Genomic DNA, 18,453 nt, shown 5'->3' on the forward strand with positions numbered 1-18,453 from the left:
TTAGAATGCAATTTCCTGGAATGGATAAGATGCTCTCCAGAAAATGCAGTTATTTCCAAAACACACCATTATCTGTGCAGCTGCGCTCCAAGAATTTTAAGCTAGTCCTTCTCTAGCAGACACGTCTGTGATTACATAATAAATCATATTGTGTAGGATTCTGCAGTGTGCCCTCTGCTGGTAATGCCTCACAGCATTATTCTTATTTATTTGGATAGCAGCAACATCCTATATAACAAAAGACTAATGCTGCTCCTCACCTCTGAGGGGGGAATTCAAGTGTTGGGCGCACCGGCGGTCACTAGATGGAGCGCGATGAAGCAATTTAGGGGTTGCTCCATTCGCCTGCGCACAGCTGAAAGCTCTGACATTACTTTATGTAGTTCCATCATCTTTTGAGCAATGATTTCAATTAATACCATGAACAGAGGCCAGTATTGTTAACTTTCTTTGTTTCACACCATATCATGGATGACAACCTGAACCCCAACTAAGAAATCAAAAGTCAATACAGGCACAAAAATTGTTACCCGCACAGGACCCTCATTATTGTTTTGAGGAAAAAGAGAGGATCCCCCTAAACATGTAAATATCTGTTGTTATTAGAATAACAAGGTATTTTCGTGGGAGGTGTGCCACCACTAAGACAAATAAATAGGATATGTCATGAACAAAAAAGGAAAAAGATTTGTCACTGGTGTGGTGCACCTAGAGCAGGCATGTCCAACGTTGGCCCTCCAGATGTTGTGAAACTACACATCCCAGCATGCTTTGCCACAGTTTTACTATTAGAGAATGCTAAAACTATTGCAAAGCATGCTGGGATGTGTAGTTTGAAAACATCTGGAGGGCCAACGTTGGACATGCCTGACCTAGAGCATAGTTGCCTACCTCCTGCATTCTGAAGGAGACTCCCTGAAATAGCAGCAATCTCCCTCTCTCCCTCATTAGTCTAGCAATCTCCCTCATTTCACCTAACCCACATTACACTGTTACATTTTTGTGGAAAAAAGGATGAGAAACAGATACATTTACATTGAATCATCAGCGCCATTTCCCAGCATTTTAGCAAGAATAGTATCTCTTACTAACTGCTTTGTGGCTCATCTACATTTGGATATATGTCATTTTACAAGATTCCTCTCAGATGTAGCAGTACACACCCACAATTCTAGGTGCCACGTTCACAATCTCTTTTCACAATCTCTCCATATATGGAACTAGACATGCCCTTTGGGTGGAGCATGACACGCCCCCTCAATGGGGCGCTGTGCAAAATTCTACTACAAACTATAATCTCCCTGAAACCAGTTTTCAAAAGTAGGCAAGTATGACCTAGAGTCTTATCGCAATTAAATTAAAATGTAATTTTTAATAATTTGGTTAAAAAAACAAGCAAAATATAACAAACACACATGTAACAATGATAAGTGAAGACAGGGAAGGAATGAGGTGTGTTTAAAATAGGTGGCTTACTACACAGGCCTGGAATACAGCAGCCTCTCTTCTCCCACATGCTGAGAAAGAAGCAGCAGTAGCCACCTGTAGCTCCACCCCCCGGCCGAAACTCCTCTAGCCCTGACCCCATCAGGTCCTGCGTAGCCCCGCCCTAAAATAGCCTAGTGTGTCTGAGCCACCAATGTCAGACTAGCGATAATGCGCTCTCCCGCATCATCCCTAGCAAAGTCCACCGTCTGCTGGTTTTACCAGCATGCCAGCTATGATGGATGTTTTTTCAAATGTATGCGTTACCGCCGCAACTAGCCACTAATGTATAGCATGGCGGTAAAACATACATTGGCATGTGCCAGAAATGTATGCGTTGTTGCCATAACATAATGTACATTGGTGGGCAGTGGCTGCAGTAACACATACACTGCTGACCTGCGCCAGCAAGGTATGCTTCATCACCATACTATACATTGGTGGGCAGTGCCAGCGGTAATGAATACATTGCTGGCCTGCACTACCGCTGCCACTGTCCACTAATGCACATTATGTTATGGCGGGGACCAAGCCCGGCACCACCACTAGGCAGCTCTAGGCATTTGGAGGGCGCCAGTTTGCAGCAGGTGTCTGCCCCCCCCCATGGAGGTGAGTGGCACCGGCAGCAGCCGCAACTCCCCTCCCCCCCCCCTCCATGTTTCTTTAAGTAACAATATTTTTTTTCTTCAATTTATTTGTGTTTTTTCATTAGGAAAAAGTTGGCCACCTTAGCATACCTCCCAACTTTGGAGATATGCAAAGCGGGGTGCTCCTAGTTATTAAAAAGGGGGAGTTGCTGCATGGGGATGATGCTCCCATGAGGCCACGCCCCCATTTCTTTACCTTGGGAGTTTGGGCAGAGCTCTGTGAGCTGCTGGCCATACTACCTGTCCCCCTGTATCCAGTGAATAGACGATGCACACACCCGACGTCTATTATTCCCCGCTGCTCTGTAGCAATGGGGACTCCCAAGTGCCCCCACTGTGGGACACTGCCGGCCCTGGGTGGGATGCGGGACTGTCCCAAAAAACCACAGCAACAATGACCATATACTATCAAGGCTGGCATATGTAATGCTGGGACACATACCTCCCAACTTTGAAACAGATGGAGGAGGGACAGATGGATGCGTGCTGGGGGCGTGGCCTAACTAAAGGGGGCATGGTCTATACTCGCGGCTCTCCCGCGAGACCACGCCCCCGTTTTGACGCTATGGGGGCATGACCCAGAGGCTCTGTGAGCCTCTAGCCATGCCCCCAGTCCCCTGGCTGCGGGAATAGACGCTGTGCACATGCGCACAGTGTTTATTCCCCGCTGCTCAGCAGCCGACAGGGGGACTCCCAACAGGACATTCCCAGGGTAATCGGGACTGTTGTGAGGTATGGGGACATGTAGTTCCATAAATCCCAAAGAGTCCACAAAAATCGGGGTAGTGTCCCATCCCATCATGCCCATCATGCCCTGGGTCCACGTATACCTGGAGGGTATATATAAATCTGTGGCGAGTGAGGCGAGCCACCGTGCCCGAAGCGTGCGAGCATAGCGAGCCCGCGAGGGTACAATGCAGCTAATATAAAACAAAATAACCTACACACCTACGTGAATTACAGATAAAATAAAAAACGTTGTGAGGGCATCTAACAACTTCCGCCCTCACATAACATCATATCTTGTAATCAAAACTGAAGGGGATCTAGGGCCTTATTTTGGTTCATTCTTTCTGACAAAATCCTTCTTAGATGGGCAAAACCATGTGCACTGCAGGTGGGGCAGGTGTTACTTGTGCATACCTCCCAACTGTCACGATTCCGTCGGGACAGTCCCGATTTTCGGGTCCTGTCCCGACGTCCCACCCGCGGCAGGCATTGTCCCGCTGCGGGGGGTGGCAGTTGGGAGACCCCCCAATCTAGTAGAATAGACGCTGTGCGCATGCGCACAGCGTCTATTCTTGTATGAAAATGAGGTCGCGGCTAATTAGCATAAACCGCGCCCTCATTTACATACGCCCCGCCCCCTTTTCGGGCGCTCGCGCGGCTTCGCCGCGCAAGTGTCCCTATTTCCTCCGGACAGAAGTTGGGAGGTATGCTTGTGCAGAGAGAATTAGATTTGGGTGGGGTTTTACTTCAAAGTGAGATCTATATTGCAGTGTAAAAATAAAGCAGTCAGTATTTTCCCTGCACAGAAACAAAATTACTCACCCAAATCTAATTCTCTCTGCACATGTTACATCTGCCCCCCCCTGCAGTGCACATGGTTTTGTCCATCTAAGAAGGATTTTGTCAGAAAGAATGAACCAAAATAAGGCCCTAGTCTCTAACGGATCTGCCACAAAGCGTATGCCGCCATATTTGTTTGGGGCACACTCTCAGATAATCCACTTCATAATCGGTGAATATTTGAAAGCACTATAATAAAATCATACATTTTACTGTGTAATATCAACAATAATTCCGTAGTAGCCTCGTCTAAGTAAATCTAAGTTTAGTATTTAGTCAGGATTCTGGTCTCAGATGGTTTTGCCCACAGTTGAAATGGACGCCCTGTGCCTTCGTCATATGCTGAACGGCAAGAGGCGGGTACTTGACGCGCTTGTAAGTCGAGAGGTGAGAAGCGTTGTGATTGGGTAAGGGAGAGGCCTCCCTGTAATGGTGATTGGACCGGCCTGCCACTGTGGGCGATGATTGGACCCGCCGTGCGCCTGCGCACTGGTTGGTGTAGACAGGACAGCAGCAGGCAACCGGTGTGTAAGGCACAATGTTCCGCAGGAAGCTGCAGGCCCTGGACTATCACAACCCGTCTGGCTTCAACTGTAAAGGTAAGCTGGTTCAGGGGGCAGGGGGAGCTATACAAGCTGTCAACTTCTATTGTAGCTGCCATACAGCATGTGCGTTCTATACAGTGGTAGAAGCTGGCTGGTTGCTATAGGCAACTTCCCCAATCTTTAGTTTTTGTTTTTTTTCCTTTTTAACATGTCCCACTGTCTAATAATATGGTCTGTGTTCTTATGTGAGCTAATGATAGCAGGGTGCCAGCTGCAGTGCCAGTGCCTAAATATACAGGCTCCACCCACACTGACCAGGTGTAACAGCACTGTACCCCCATATACAGGCTCCACCCACACTGACCAGGTGTAACAGCACTGTGCCCCCATATACAGGCTCCACCCACACTGACCAGGTGTAACAGCACTGTAATACATGCTATATTCAGCTTACTAATGCTTGTGCAATATATTTAAGGTGAGTACACACGGGTGCAATTTCAGGTAAAATCGCTGGGAATATGGTCACTGAGCGACCATATTGCCAGTGATATATGTGCCAGTGATATATGCGCGCTCCCGTGTGCACTACCTAATGGTCGCAGGAGCATGCTCCAGCGGCTTTCCCCTGCGATCGCTGTGCCGGGAGGTCAGCGCCGGGGAGATCAGCGTTGATCTCCCCAGCCCCGTGCCGCTGCTCCCTCCCTCCTGCCATCAAAGTAACAGCAGCAGCGTCTTCTGCTGCTGCGCTCCCCCTCCGCCCCGTAGCAGTGTCTCCTTTTTCATCGCTGATGAAAAGGAGACACTGAGCAATATGATTGCTGGGGATATATTGCTAGCAATATATCCCCAGCAATCATATTACCCCGTGTGTACACAGCATTAGAGATTTACTGCATATTTTATTGCTTCTTTTATTAATTAATAAATATTATATGTTAATTTTAGAGGTGTGTCCAGTCTACATATTGTTCACCGGTACCTTCCAGAGCAACACCTACACCTTTAGCGCAAAGTGTTAACCCCTTCTTTTGCAACTTTCTTTTTTGAGTTTAGTCAAACTCATATAACACGTGCAGCAATTGGTGTTATATCATAACTAAATTAATTTTAATTATTAAGACATTTATTTTAGCGCCGGAATTTGCTGGTTTGTGTTTGGCAATTAGCCACTCACTCCCGGCAATACCCTCCTTTCTTTAACATGTCCCACTGTCTAATAATATGGTCTGTGTTCTTATGTGAGCTAATGATAGCAGGGTGCCAGCTGCAGTGCCTAAATATACAGGCTCCACCCACACTGACCAGGTGTAACAGCACTGTAATACATGCAGCACTGTACCCCCATATACAGGCTCCACCCACACTGACCAGGTGTAACAGCACTGTGCCCCCATATACAGGCTCCACTCACACTGACCAGGTGTAACAGCACTGTGCCCCTGTATACAGGCTCCTCCCCCACTGACCAGATTTGACAGCGCTGTAATACCCGCGGCACTATGCCCCCATATAAAGGATCCGCCCCCACTGACCAGGTGTGACAGCACTGTAATACCTGCAGCACTGTGCCCATATGTACAGGCTCCACCCCCACTGACCAGGTGCAACAGTGCTGTAATACATGCAGCACTGTGCCCTTATATACAGGCTCCACCCACACTGAGCAGGTGTTAGGTGTGACAGCGCTGTAATACATGCAGCACCATGCCCCCATATACAGGCTCCACCCACACTGACCAGGTGTGACAGTGCTGTGATACGTGCAGAACTGGTGCACCAGTGTGCTGGCAGTACATGCAGTAGTGTCCTGGTGTTCTCATTGTAACCTGCTGTTCTGTGCTTGTCCTGGCATCTACTAGTTGCTACTGACGCTGCCCCTAGTGTCATGTCCTGTCCTGGCTTATATTAGTTGCTACTGACGCTGCCCCTAATGTCATGTCTTGTCCTGGCTTATACTATTTGCTACTGACGCTGCCCCTAGTGTCCTGTCTTGTCCTGGCTTATACTATTTGCTACTGACGCTGCCCCTAGTGTCCTGTCTTGTCCTGGCTTATACTAGTTGCTACTGATGCTGCCCCTAATGTCATGTCTTGTCCTGGCTTATACTAGTTGCTACTGACGCTGTCCCTAGTGTCCTGTCTTGTCCTGGCTTATACTAGTTGCTACTGACGCTGTCCCTAGTGTCCTGTCTTGTCCTGGCTTATACTAGTTGCTACGGACGCTGCCCCTAGTGTCCTGTCTTGTCCTGGCTTATACTAGTTGCTACGGACGCTGCCCCTAGTGTCCTGTCCTATCCTGGCTTATACTAGTTGCTACTGACGCTGCCCCTAATGTCATGTCCTGTCCTGGCTTATACTAGTTGCTACTGATGCTGCCCCTAGTGTCCTGTCCTGGCTTATACTAGTTGCTACTGACGCTGCCCCTAGTGTCCTGTCTTGTCCTGGCTTATACTAGTTGCTACGGACGCTGCCCCTAGTGTCCTGTCCTATCCTGGCTTATACTAGTTGCTACTGACGCTGCCCCTAATGTCATGTCCTGTCCTGGCTTATACTAGTTGCTACTGATGCTGCCCCTAGTGTCCTGTCCTGGCTTATACTAGTTGCTACTGACGCTGCCCCTAATGTCCTGTCCTGGCTTATACTAGTTGCTACTGACGCTGTCCCTAGTGTCCTGTCCTGGCTTATACTAGTTGCTACTGACGCTGCCCCTAGTGTCCTGTCCTGGCTTATACTAGTTGCTACTGACGCTGCACCTAGTGTCCTGTCCTGGCTTATACTAGTTGCTACTGACGCTGTCCCTAGTGTCCTGTCCTGGCTTATACTAGTTGCTACTGATGCTGTCCCTAGTGTCCTGTCCTGGCTTATACTAGTTGCTACTGACGCTGCCCCTAGTGTCCTGTCATGGCTTATACTAGTTGCTACTGACGCTGCACCTAGTGTCCTGTCCTGGCTTATACTAGTTGCTACTGACGCTGTCCCTAGTGTCCTGTCCTGGCTTATACTAGTTGCTACTGACGCTGTCCCTAGTGTCCTGTCCAGGCTTATACTAGTTGCTACTGACGCTGTCCCTAGTGTCCTGTCCTGGCTTATACTAGTTGCTACTGACGCTGTCCCTAGTGTCCTGTCATGGCTTATACTAGTTGCTACTGACGCTGCCCCTAGTGTCCTGTCCTGGCTTATACTAGTTGCTACTGACGCTGCCCCTAATGTCCTGTCCTGGCTTATACTAGTTGCTACTGACGCTGCCCCTAGTGTCCTGTCCTGGCTTATACTAGTTGCTACTGACGCTGCCCCTAGTGTCCTGTCTTGTCCTGGCTTATACTAGTTGCTACTGACGCTGCCCCTAATGTCATGTCCTGTCCTGGCTTATACTAGTTGCTACTGACGCTGCCCCTAATGTCCTGTCCTGGCTTATACTAGTTGCTACTGACGCTGCCCCTAGTGTCCTGTCTTGTCCTGGCTTATATTAGTTGCTAATGATGCTGCCCCTAGTGTCCTGTCCTGTCCTGGCTTATACTAGTTGCTACTGACGCTGCCCCTAATGTCCTGTCCTGGCTTATACTAGTTGCTACTGATGCTGCCCCTAATGTCCTGTCCTGGCTTATACTAGTTGCTACTGACGCTGCCCCTAATGTCCTGTCCTGGCTTATACTAGTTGCTACTGACGCTGCCCCTAATGTCCTGTGCTGGCTTATACTAGTTGCTACTGACGCTGCCCCTAGTGTCCTGTCCTGGCTTATACTAGTTGCTACTGACGCTGCCCCTAGTGTCCTGTCCTGGCTTATACTAGTTGCTACTGACGCTGCCCCTAGTGTCCTGTCCTGGCTTATAGTAGTTGCTACTGACGCTGCCCCTAGTGTCCTGTCCTGGCTTATACTAGTTGCTACTGACGCTGCCCCTAATGTCCTGTCCTGGCTTATACTAGTTGCTACTGACGCTGCCCCTAGTGTCCTGTCCTGGCTTATACTAGTTGCTACTGACGCTGCCCCTTGTGTCCTGTCCTGGCTTATACTAGTTGCTACTGATGCTGCCCCTAATGTCCTGTCCTGTCCTGTCCTGGCTTATACTAGTTGCTACTGACGCTGCCCCTAGTGTCCTGTCCTGGCTTATACTAGTTGCTACTGACGCTGCCCCTAGTGTCCTGTCCTGGCTTATACTAGTTGCTACTGATGCTGCCCCTAATGTCCTGTCCTGGCTTATACTAGTTGCTACTGACGCTGCCCCTAGTGTCCTGTCCTGGCTTATACTAGTTGCTACTGACGCTGCCCTTAGTGTCCTGTCCTGGCTTATACTAGTTGCTACTGATGCTGCCCCTAATGTCCTGTCCTGGCTTATACTAGTTGCTACTGACGCTGCCCCTAATGTCCTGTCCTGGCTTATACTAGTTGCTACTGACGCTGCCCCTAGTGTCCTGTCCTGTCCTGGCTTATACTAGTTGCTACTGACGCTGCCCCTAGTGTCCTGTCCTGTCCTGGCTTATACTAGTTGCTACTGACGCTGCCCCTAGTGTCGTGTCCTTGCTTATACTAGTTGCTACAACAGCTGCTCAGCTTATGAATGTGCCACTGTACCAGTCCTGGCATATACTAGTTAGCACCACTTCTTCCTTGCTTGTCCTGGCATAGTAGTTGGCACCTGCTTCATATGTCACAACCTGCGAAAGTTCCAAACATGGGACCCCGGGTGCCGGACGGGTTCCCGACAGTCGGGATCCCGACAGTCGTTTACCCGACGTTGAGATCCCGACAGCCGGGTGCCCGACGGCCACCCGCTATTTTCCCTCCCACGACCCCCATAGAGGGAGAATAGAATAGGTGGCTCGCGTAACTGTGTGAAGGAGAGGTGTGCCCCCTGCTATTTTTTTACTGTCCTGGTGTTCTACTCAACCACTGATTGTCTCTGATGTCAATCCAGCTTCTTGTCATTCAGCATCATGCAACTTTCTTTCTGAAAATATAAACTAGCTATCATTACTGCGACTTGCCACTAGATGGCGCTGCTGGGCCAGGAATCTAACATTAGGCCATTTAAATGAGAACTATCTTTACAGTATTCCTATCCCATATGTAGTGCTAGTGGTTGCACAGAGCTTATGCAGAGAGTGTTTATCGATCTGGTTTCTCCTCTGCATCTTAAGCTATAAGTGGGCCATGTTAGCTGGTGTATTCAGGTGGCGCTAACGAATAGCCGGCTTACGCTATTTATTTATTTACATTTACTTATATAGCGCACACATATTCCGCAGCGCTTTACAGAGAATATTGGAACATTCACATCAGTCCCTGCCCCTATTCCCTACCAAATATACACGCACACACAGACATTGTAGGGTTAATTTGTTGGGAGCCAATTAGCCTACCAGTATATTTTTGGATTGTGGGAGGAAACCGGAGTACCCAGAGGAAACCCACGCAAGTACGGGGAGAATATACAAACTCCGCACAGTTAGGGCCATGGTGGGAATCGAACCCATGACCTCAGCGCTGTGACACAGTAATGCTAACCATTACACCGTCCGTACTGCCCCAATGTTATCTACCTGATAATCCAAACCCCACTGCCATTGGCTGCCGGAGGCTCTGGTGGTGGGACCGGTACATTCATAATGCAATCTGGTCTTATATGCTGAGGTGCTATCCATTACACCAACAGTGCTGTATGGGATTCATGGGTTTAACTGTTCTATGCGGTTAAACCCGGGTGCATTTGGGTGTGAAGTTCACATTAAATAATGGGCACTTGCCGTTTAATTGCACGTCTGATGACCCACACCTGCTCCCGCATATAATGTTAATTCTAGCACCCACAGTTCAAATCGCACCCAGTGTTCAGTCCAAATTGTATGGCACAAATCGCACCTAGCGCACATCTCACCATGTGCGGGCACCATTAGATCCTCTCTAATTTTCTTTTAAGGGGTGTACACACGGTGAGATTTTGGCAGGAGATTTTGACTAGATAGTCAAAATCTCCTAGAATGTTAGCCAAAATCTCCCAGTTTTTCACATTAGTTAATATTGTCTAGCATAGATTGGCTGTGCAAACAAGGCAATTTTGACTAAATCATAGACTATCATTACTTAGACAAAATCGCTTAGTTAAAATCTCTTGTGCATCTAGTCAACATTGCTCAGTCTAAATTGTCCGCTAGCCAATATCTCATCATATGTGCCGGGCTTTATACAATGTTGCCCTTTTATACACCATCTAATAATTAGATGTGAATGTTTTTCTTCAGTCCTTTTCTACCTGTTATTATTATACTTGGAGCTTACTAGATTGTAAGCTCCTCCAAACAGGGCCCTCTTCCCTCCTGTTGTCAAAGCCCTTTTCTCTTCACATTTTACTCACAGCTCTCCTATACTCCAACACTCAGTGACCATCTTCGTCCGCATACTCATCTCCATCATTGGCCTCAAGCCTCTAGTTGTATGTTGATTGAGTCCTCACTACTTATATTTAAGCTGTAATGTGTATTGAACTGTGGCGCTCTTTATTTGTACTCTATTGTTATTTATTCAATGTTATGCCAAATTTTGTCTTCCTGTACTGTTCCTTTGTACGGCGCTGCAGAACACTTGTGGCGCCTTAGAAATAAAATATAATAATAATAATACTTGGTACATGTGATCTGATGTGTCACCCATATACTAGGGCGACTTCTCAGAGCGGAGACGTCACCCGGAAATCTCTCTTTGATCCGTCCGGGATATATAGTATTTGGTGCTTTTGCATGTGATCCCAGCCAAGCTTGCTCGGATGTGATCCAACAGATCGCTTATACAACTCGCATGGGACTGCGCATTGCATCGGACCTATGGTCACTCACATGCGACTGATCGCGGACCTATGGTCACTCACATGCGACTGACCGCGGACCTATGGTCACTCACATGCGACTGATCGCGGACCTTTGGTCACTCACATGCGACTGATCGCGGACCTATGGTCACTCACATGCGACTGATCGCGGACCTATGGTCACTCACATGCGACTGATCGCGGACCTATGGTCACTCACATTTGACTGATCGCGGACCTATGGTCACTCACATGCGACTGATCGCGGACCTATGGTCACTCACATGCGACTGATCGCCGCAATCACATGAAAAGAGCACAATTTGCACGTGAATCGTCCTAGTGTATGGGCACCTTTATGGATATTGCAACCTCCATGTATTATATCACTATTGTGCTCAGACTTCACATGTTCTGATTATCGTGGTCTCGTCCTACAGATGAAACAGAATTTCGAAATTTTATCGTCTGGTTAGAAGATCAGAAGATCAGACACTACAAAATTGAAGATCGGGGAAACCTTAGAAATATACACAGTACTGAATGGACTAAACAGTACGAAAAGGTATTGATCTGCATTTGATTGTTACAGTCTGAAGAAAAGCGGCCAAGGATGTCTGTCTGTAAACTTTGTAACCGCCGCAGTCAGTGATGGCTGTGATCTGTTCTCAAAAGTTCTCCTGGGGGTGGGCGACATGACCACTGAAGGTGACAGGCCTGAGGTCAACACCTGAAATAGGTTGGCATGTCTAAGGTCGACACAGGCATTAGGTCGACAATGGCAAGGTCCACAGTCAAAATGTCGACATGATTTTTGATGGGTTTTTTTTGTGCTGACTGACGATATTTCATCCACTAGGGCGCAGAGGTAGGATAGAATAGTGTGCCGCATGGCCTGGTATACTTTGATGGTGTCTATGTCGACATTCAGCACAAAAAAAGTGGAAAAACTCATGCTGACCATTTCACTGTTGACCTTCCCATTGTTGACCTAATGCTTGAGTCGACCTTAGTCATGTCGACTTATTTTAGGTGTTAACCCAAGGCCTGTCGAACTTCAGTGCATGTCAACCTAAATTGGGATGACCCATACCCAGTCCCGGCCTGCCTGATGAGGCCTCCGGTGCGGCAGTACTGGCTGCCGTACTCTGCCATGTGTGTGTGATTTGGGGCAGGAGCGGGGGTGATATTCTTGGATTATGGGGACATTCACCACTTGTAGGAGAGGGGAGATATAAGACGGTGGGATAAGTGACAAGCGGATGGACATGCATGCAAAACTGTAACGGGACGGAGATGCCCACAGTGGCGGCGGAGGGGGGGGGGGGACAACAACAAATAGCAGCTGACATAGGTTGTGAGGTTTGTGTTACCGGTGTGCACTTGGCCAAAGCCTCATTGGACTGTACTGTGTTGTGCTAGAGGTGGCAGTGTGCACGTCTGGTTTGGCACGGTACCTCTATATCGGAGGGCACAGTAAGCGTCCCCCCCCCCCTCCCTGCAGCACAGAGGATCCCTGCTTCTTGTTCATAGGTCAGTGAATGAGAAGCAGTTTGCATCTGATCACCAGCATCTATGTGGCCCTAAGGCATCTGTTCCCCCCATGACCCCCTTGATACTGACATTGTGAATGGATGATGTTATTTTACTGTTTGTGTTTTCCCCCCATCTTTACAGTACTTGAAAGATGTCACATGTCCATTCACAGTAGCGGAGCGTCAGGAAGCAATAGACTGGCTTCTGGGCCTGGCGGTGCGTCTGGAGTACGGCGATAACGGTAATTATTATTATAGTTCCGCCATTAATGACATCGTTCCTCTGTTTCAGACTTTCTGTGCCACCATGTAACCTTGTCCAGTCTCTTTGTGTTCTTTATCCTTGTGATTATACCATCAGGGCAAGGACTTGTGTATAGTTGTATTCCGGGAATATGCATTTTACAGCACTATCCAATTAGCCCAGATAGAGCATCCCCCGGTGTTTTACCAATTTTTTTTTGTTTTTTTGTTACCGGACTATCCAATTAGATCGCCTCCCAAAAACACATGTTCTCTTACACATGATCAGGGAAAAGCCTTTTCTGTTGATATCCGTTACGGAGCCTTTATTCTCTTCTATTCTATTATTTTATGTATTTGAAAAACTTATTGGGATTGGTTTTGCTTTAGGTGACCATGCGCTTTTCATTTCCCCTTTTAGCTACTTTGATTACCCCTTTACAAATGTTATTTTATTTAAACCTTTGTACTTCTGGAACGCCTCTTTGTCCCCGTTAGCCTTGTATATGTTGAATGCTCTTTTCTTGTTTATTGCTACCCTTACTTTTATGTCCCACCATGATGGCTTTTTCCTGTTGATATTGCCCTTGTTTCCTTTTAGGAAAAATGTAATTCTTAGTGTATCGAGCACATTTTTTTTGAAGGCTTTCCACATTTCCTCTGCATTTTTCCACTCATATAATGCATCCTCCCTTTTCCTATATCCCTGCACCCTCATGTCCTCTGCTAGGGGGACAGAGGAGGTGGCCCATGGCAACCAATCGGCTGTTCTGTATAATTTGATATTATGCAAAATATAGATGTTACTTCAGTGCTGATTGGTTGCCACTTCTCCCTTATTACTGCTTCATACATCTATCCCTCTGTTTCCCAGTGGGCTTCAAGAACAGTATATACAGGGTATGTTACGTTACCTAGGGAGATTATGCCATTTCGTTAAAACCTAAATTAGGACTACACAGGTTTTAGACTTGCCCTGTTTGTCTGCCAGTAACTCGTCCTGTTTCCGTTTGCAGCTGCGAAATACCAGAATGTGAAGCCGCTGAATGCCGAGGTCACGAAGAGCGCAGAACCGCTGATAAACCTGGATGGTAGGGGTCATAGATCAGTCACTACATGTGACTCTGCTTCTGCTGATCATACATGTGTATGTAGTTGTGAGATGTGACATGTGCATTTGCTCTATTCCTCTCTGTAGTAACCAATCCAGATTTCAAAGCTGGTGTGATGGCGTTGGCGAATATCCTGCAGATCCAGAGACACGACAACTACCTGGTGATGATCAAAGTAAGATCCGCTCCTCTGTCTCTGGGGCCACGTACAAGGACAGAACAAATCATGGAGGGGTTGTTATACAGGCAACACTGTCAGACATGCTACATGGAAATAGCCATACCTGGGGTTTCACCTCTGCAAAATCCTGGGTTTTAGCTGGAGACCCCCTTTCACACTACACCTGAGACCTGGGAACTTCCTGAGTCGTCCCTCTTTTAGATCTAATGATCTCGTGGATGTCTCAGTCACACCCAGCCAGCTGTTTGGGGACACTGCAGCAAGGACCCTGCTAACCCCCTCCCCCAGAGACTCCTCTAATTCCGATCCATGAGTAAAATCACAGGTTGCATCTCAGTAAAACCCAGGATTCCCAGTTTGTCTGAAAGGGGTGTAAGAGAGGACATTGAATGACAAAAGCGATCATCCTTTTAGTAACAACTGCATTATAGATAGGGTGGCCAATCCCAGGATCGGCGGGATCCTGGGATTCTGCCCCAAAATGGCCGGGATTTCAATCCCGGCATTGGAGTTTCCAATCCCGGGATTAGACTGCACATGCACAGCCTAATGCCGGGCAGAGTGTGACTGCACATGCACAGCCTAATGCTGGGCAGAGTGTGACTGCACATGCACAGCCTAATGCCGGGCAGAGTGTGACTGCACATGCACAGCCTAATGCCGGGCAGAGTGTGACTGCACATGCACAGCCTAATGCCGGGCAGAGTGTGACTGCACATGCACAGCCTAATGCCGGGCAGAGTGTGACTGCACATGCACAGCCTAATGCCGGGCAGAGTGTGACTGCACATGCACAGCCTAATGCTGGGCAGAGTGTGACTGCACATGCACAGCCTAATGCTAGGCAGAGTGTGACTGCACATGCACAGCCTAATGTCGGGCAGAGTGTGACTGCACATGCACAGCCTAATGCCGGGCAGAGTGTGACTGCACATGCACAGTCTAATGTCGGGCAGAGTGTGACTGCACATGCACAGTCTAATGTCGGGCAGAGTGTGACTGCACATGCACAGCCTAATGCTGGGCAGAGTGTGACTGCACATGCACAGCCTAATGCTGGGCAGAGTGTGACTGCACATGCACAGCCTAATGCTAGGCAGAGTGTGACTGCACATGCACAGCCTAATGTCGGGCAGAGTGTGACTGCACATGCACAGCCTAATGCCGGGCAGAGTGTGACTGCACATGCACAGTCTAAGGTCGGGCAGAGTGTGACTGCACATGCACAGTCTAAGGTCGGGCAGAGTCTGAGCACTCGCTCAGACGCTGCACGGCTTCTCCCTTCCTCGGCTATCCAGCTCTGCGCAGTGTGACTGCACAAGCCACACAGCCGTTCAGCCCCACCCAGACGCACCTCCCTATCGCTGTCCCGGCACGGATGTCAGCTGTTCCACCCGACCCCAGGCGCATCGCCCGTATCGCTGTCCCGGCCCGGCTCCCAGCAGTCTACCTGCCCGGCTAAGCACTACCCACCAGCCCGGCTCCCTGCCACACACCCCATATCGCTGTTCCGACCTGGCTCCCAGCCATCTGCCCGCCCAGCTCCATGCCGCACCAGCCCGGCCATGCAGGTAATTATGTGGGGGTGGCTGAGCATTATTCTAACCCAAATTCTGGGATAGAAAAAATGCCCCGGGATTGGCATCCCTAATTATAGAGGAAGAGCATATGCCGCACCTAATTAAATCCGACATGGTAGATATTCACCGTACAAGATAAAGAAGTGTACCTACCGCCCCCTGTACCGGAGGGCAGGGCCAGTATTTACTTTAACATATCATGAATCTGCTGTTTGTGGTTATTCCTCTGTGATGTTACTAGTTCGTAGCGAACGGATTACACGAGCAGCTCTTCCCATCAGATTCAGATCTGAGTATTAAGTGAACTGTAACTTGAAAATCATTGATTCCTGACCCAAAACTCACATGATCTAGTGTTACTGGGAAACTGTTTTTCCCTGTTCTCAGTTCTAAACTGGGTTGGTGGAACAGAGTCCAATCCAAACTGTTCATCATTCTATGCTGCAGTACTGGGAATGGGTAATAAAGTTTAACAGCCTTCATTAAAAAAAAAGTTGGAAAAAAAAAAACTAAACACTAAAAATGCAACATTTTCAAAACTGTTTATTCATGTGTACTGTAAACTCTCCTGTTAAAATTTGACGCATTTCGTACGCAGGCGATACGCATCCTCATCCAGGAACGATTGTCTCCAGAAGCTGTGGCCAAAGCAAACAGTGCAAAAGAGGTGAGTTCCCCTACGGCGACCGCCAAGAGAATGTACCGCAGGTCGGTATTTCCTCTATAGTAACGTTATTGCATAGAGACACTGGTCAGATTCTAGCGCAGCTGTAGATTTTCGGAGTGCTTGGTCAGCAGTGTTCTCTGTGTGCAAGAAATGAGAACCATCGTGTGGCATCAAGGTGGGAATTTAGCACAAGGCGGCAGCTGAGCCCAATCTGCCATTATATATTGTGCATCAGGCAAGCAAAGGGACTCGTTCATTGCCGGCTAAAACCATTGACAGAGCTCTGATGACCAATCACATTGACCTGTTCACTGTTCTGTCAATTCATTTAATTGGCTCTGGATTAAGGGCCTGATTCAGGTTCACTCATAAAGCACCTTTGGTTTGCTAACGGACAAAACTATGCTGCACGGCAGGTGGGGCAGATGTAACATATGCAGGGAGAGTTAGGTTTAGGTTATTTTGTTTCTGTGAAGGGTAAATACTGACTGCTTTATTTTACACTGCAATATCGATATCAGTTTGAAGTACAAACACCACCCAAATCGAACTCTCTGCAGGTGTCACTTCTGCCCCATCTGCAGTGCAGCATGGTTTTGTCCATTAGCAAACCAAATGTGCTTGGTGAGTAAACCTGAATCACCCCGTAAGTCCCTCAGATGGCAATGCTTTCTTTTCATCGCAGTTTCCCAAACTCTGTCCTTCAAGTGCAGGTTTTAAGGATATTTATGCTTGAGCACAGGTGACTTCAATCAATTTGATTTAATGGTCTGGACTGAAACATAGATATTCCTAAAAGCTGGACGGCAAGGGCAGTGTTGGAGAAACTCTGCTTTAAAGCAGAGCATCTGTTTTTTTTACTGTTTTACATTATTCTGTCAGAATTCCATCTGGAAGACAGATTCATGTGTAGATCCGTGTCTGGATTAAGCTGTTCCAAATGGTGGTTTGTTGGAGATCTGGAAATGTTCTCCCAGCTATTAACCCCTGCCACGATGTTCAAGCAGATTGTTCCCCTCTGTTCTCTCAGGCTTGTCTACACCTACCTGGTTAGGATAAAGGGGAAGGGGCTATAGACAAGTGTAATGCGTTCCTAGTGTCTTACAATACACTGTAGAGAAGTGTCCATCATATAACAGACTGCTTATCATTTTAGGGGCTCCCGGTCGCCCTGGATAAACACACTCTTGGATTTGACACTGGAGGTAAGGTGCCACAATATGCAGCTTTTACAATGTGTTAAAAATGTGTAATGAATGCACCTGTGCACCTGCCGGGTGACCTGGAAAACGTAAACTGTGTGGGGTCTTGAGGACCACATTTGAGAACCTCTGTAGTACAGGAAGACCCGTCCTATCCCAGAATAGTGAACATGGATCCCTTTCCTGCTCATATACAGACCTTGTTCTCTTATGTAGCGTTTGTTAGGGCTGGTTAGCACCGTGTGCTAGTTGCAGGGGGACATGTAATTGGATAAACCCGAAGACTCCCAGCTCCACTAACCTTTCCCATGAATATCTTCTTAGATGCGGTTCTAAACGATGCCGCCAGGATCCTCCGATTACTTCATGTTGAAGAACTCCGAGAACTTCAGACTAAGATTAATGAAGCAATTGTAGCTGTTCAGTCAATTATCGCAGATCCGAAGACTGACCACAGACTGGGAAAGGTGGGGAGATGAGAACAAACGCTGGTTCTGCCCCCACAAGCAGCCCAGCCTGCAGCGTTCCCACTCTGTATATTTGTGACCAGGTAAAATAAACTAACTGGGATAGCATTACAGCACCTTCTTGTTTTCTTTATATTGGCTTTGGTATACTGTAACCACTACACTGTAGGCAACAATCTGTCCTGGTACATTATTTTGGAGGGGGTGCATGGTTTTGCCTGCCTGCCTCCATGTAGTTGAAGGAGAGACTGAGCGTTCAGTCTCCCCCAGGACATCTGTAAATGCACTTGGACTATTTTAATATTTAGGGGTTTGGGAAAAGCGATCACGGAGACTCTTCTCACGCTGCAGCCTAAAAACAGTGAGGAAAAACTGCAAGAATTGTCTGGTCACCCCTCGGAGAATGATTGGAAGTGT

The 18,453-nt window shown here is 47.8% G+C and overlaps 1 protein-coding gene across 1 annotated transcript; it reads left to right on the top strand.

The window, feature by feature from the left end:
* The first annotated feature begins 4,141 nt into the window (after positions 1–4,141).
* On the top strand, positions 4,142–18,149 carry RTRAF (RNA transcription, translation and transport factor). The gene is made up of 8 exons (XM_083166692.1): positions 4,142–4,300; positions 11,490–11,614; positions 12,727–12,826; positions 13,844–13,918; positions 14,026–14,114; positions 16,299–16,367; positions 17,524–17,572; positions 17,894–18,149. The coding sequence occupies exons 1-8, from the start codon at positions 4,240–4,242 to the stop codon at positions 18,046–18,048; spliced, it is 723 nt and encodes a 240-aa protein (XP_083022818.1). The 5' UTR covers positions 4,142–4,239; the 3' UTR covers positions 18,049–18,149.
* The last annotated feature ends 304 nt before the right edge of the window (positions 18,150–18,453 follow it).

The sequence above is a fragment of the Crinia signifera genome, chromosome 12 (assembly GCF_055691185.1).
Source record: "Crinia signifera chromosome 12, ASM5569118v1, whole genome shotgun sequence".
Lineage (NCBI taxonomy): Eukaryota > Metazoa > Chordata > Amphibia > Anura > Myobatrachidae > Crinia > Crinia signifera.

Bases quoted from the DNA above. Each gene is read 5' to 3' on its own strand.
- RTRAF (XM_083166692.1), top strand. From the start codon at position 4,240: ATGTTCCGCAGGAAGCTGCAGGCCCTGGACTATCACAACCCGTCTGGC. The intron at 12,827-13,843 runs GTAATTATTATT...TTCCGTTTGCAG, and splicing joins TCTGGAGTACGGCGATAACG to CTGCGAAATACCAGAATGTG. The intron at 14,115-16,298 runs GTAAGATCCGCT...TTTCGTACGCAG, and splicing joins ACTACCTGGTGATGATCAAA to GCGATACGCATCCTCATCCA.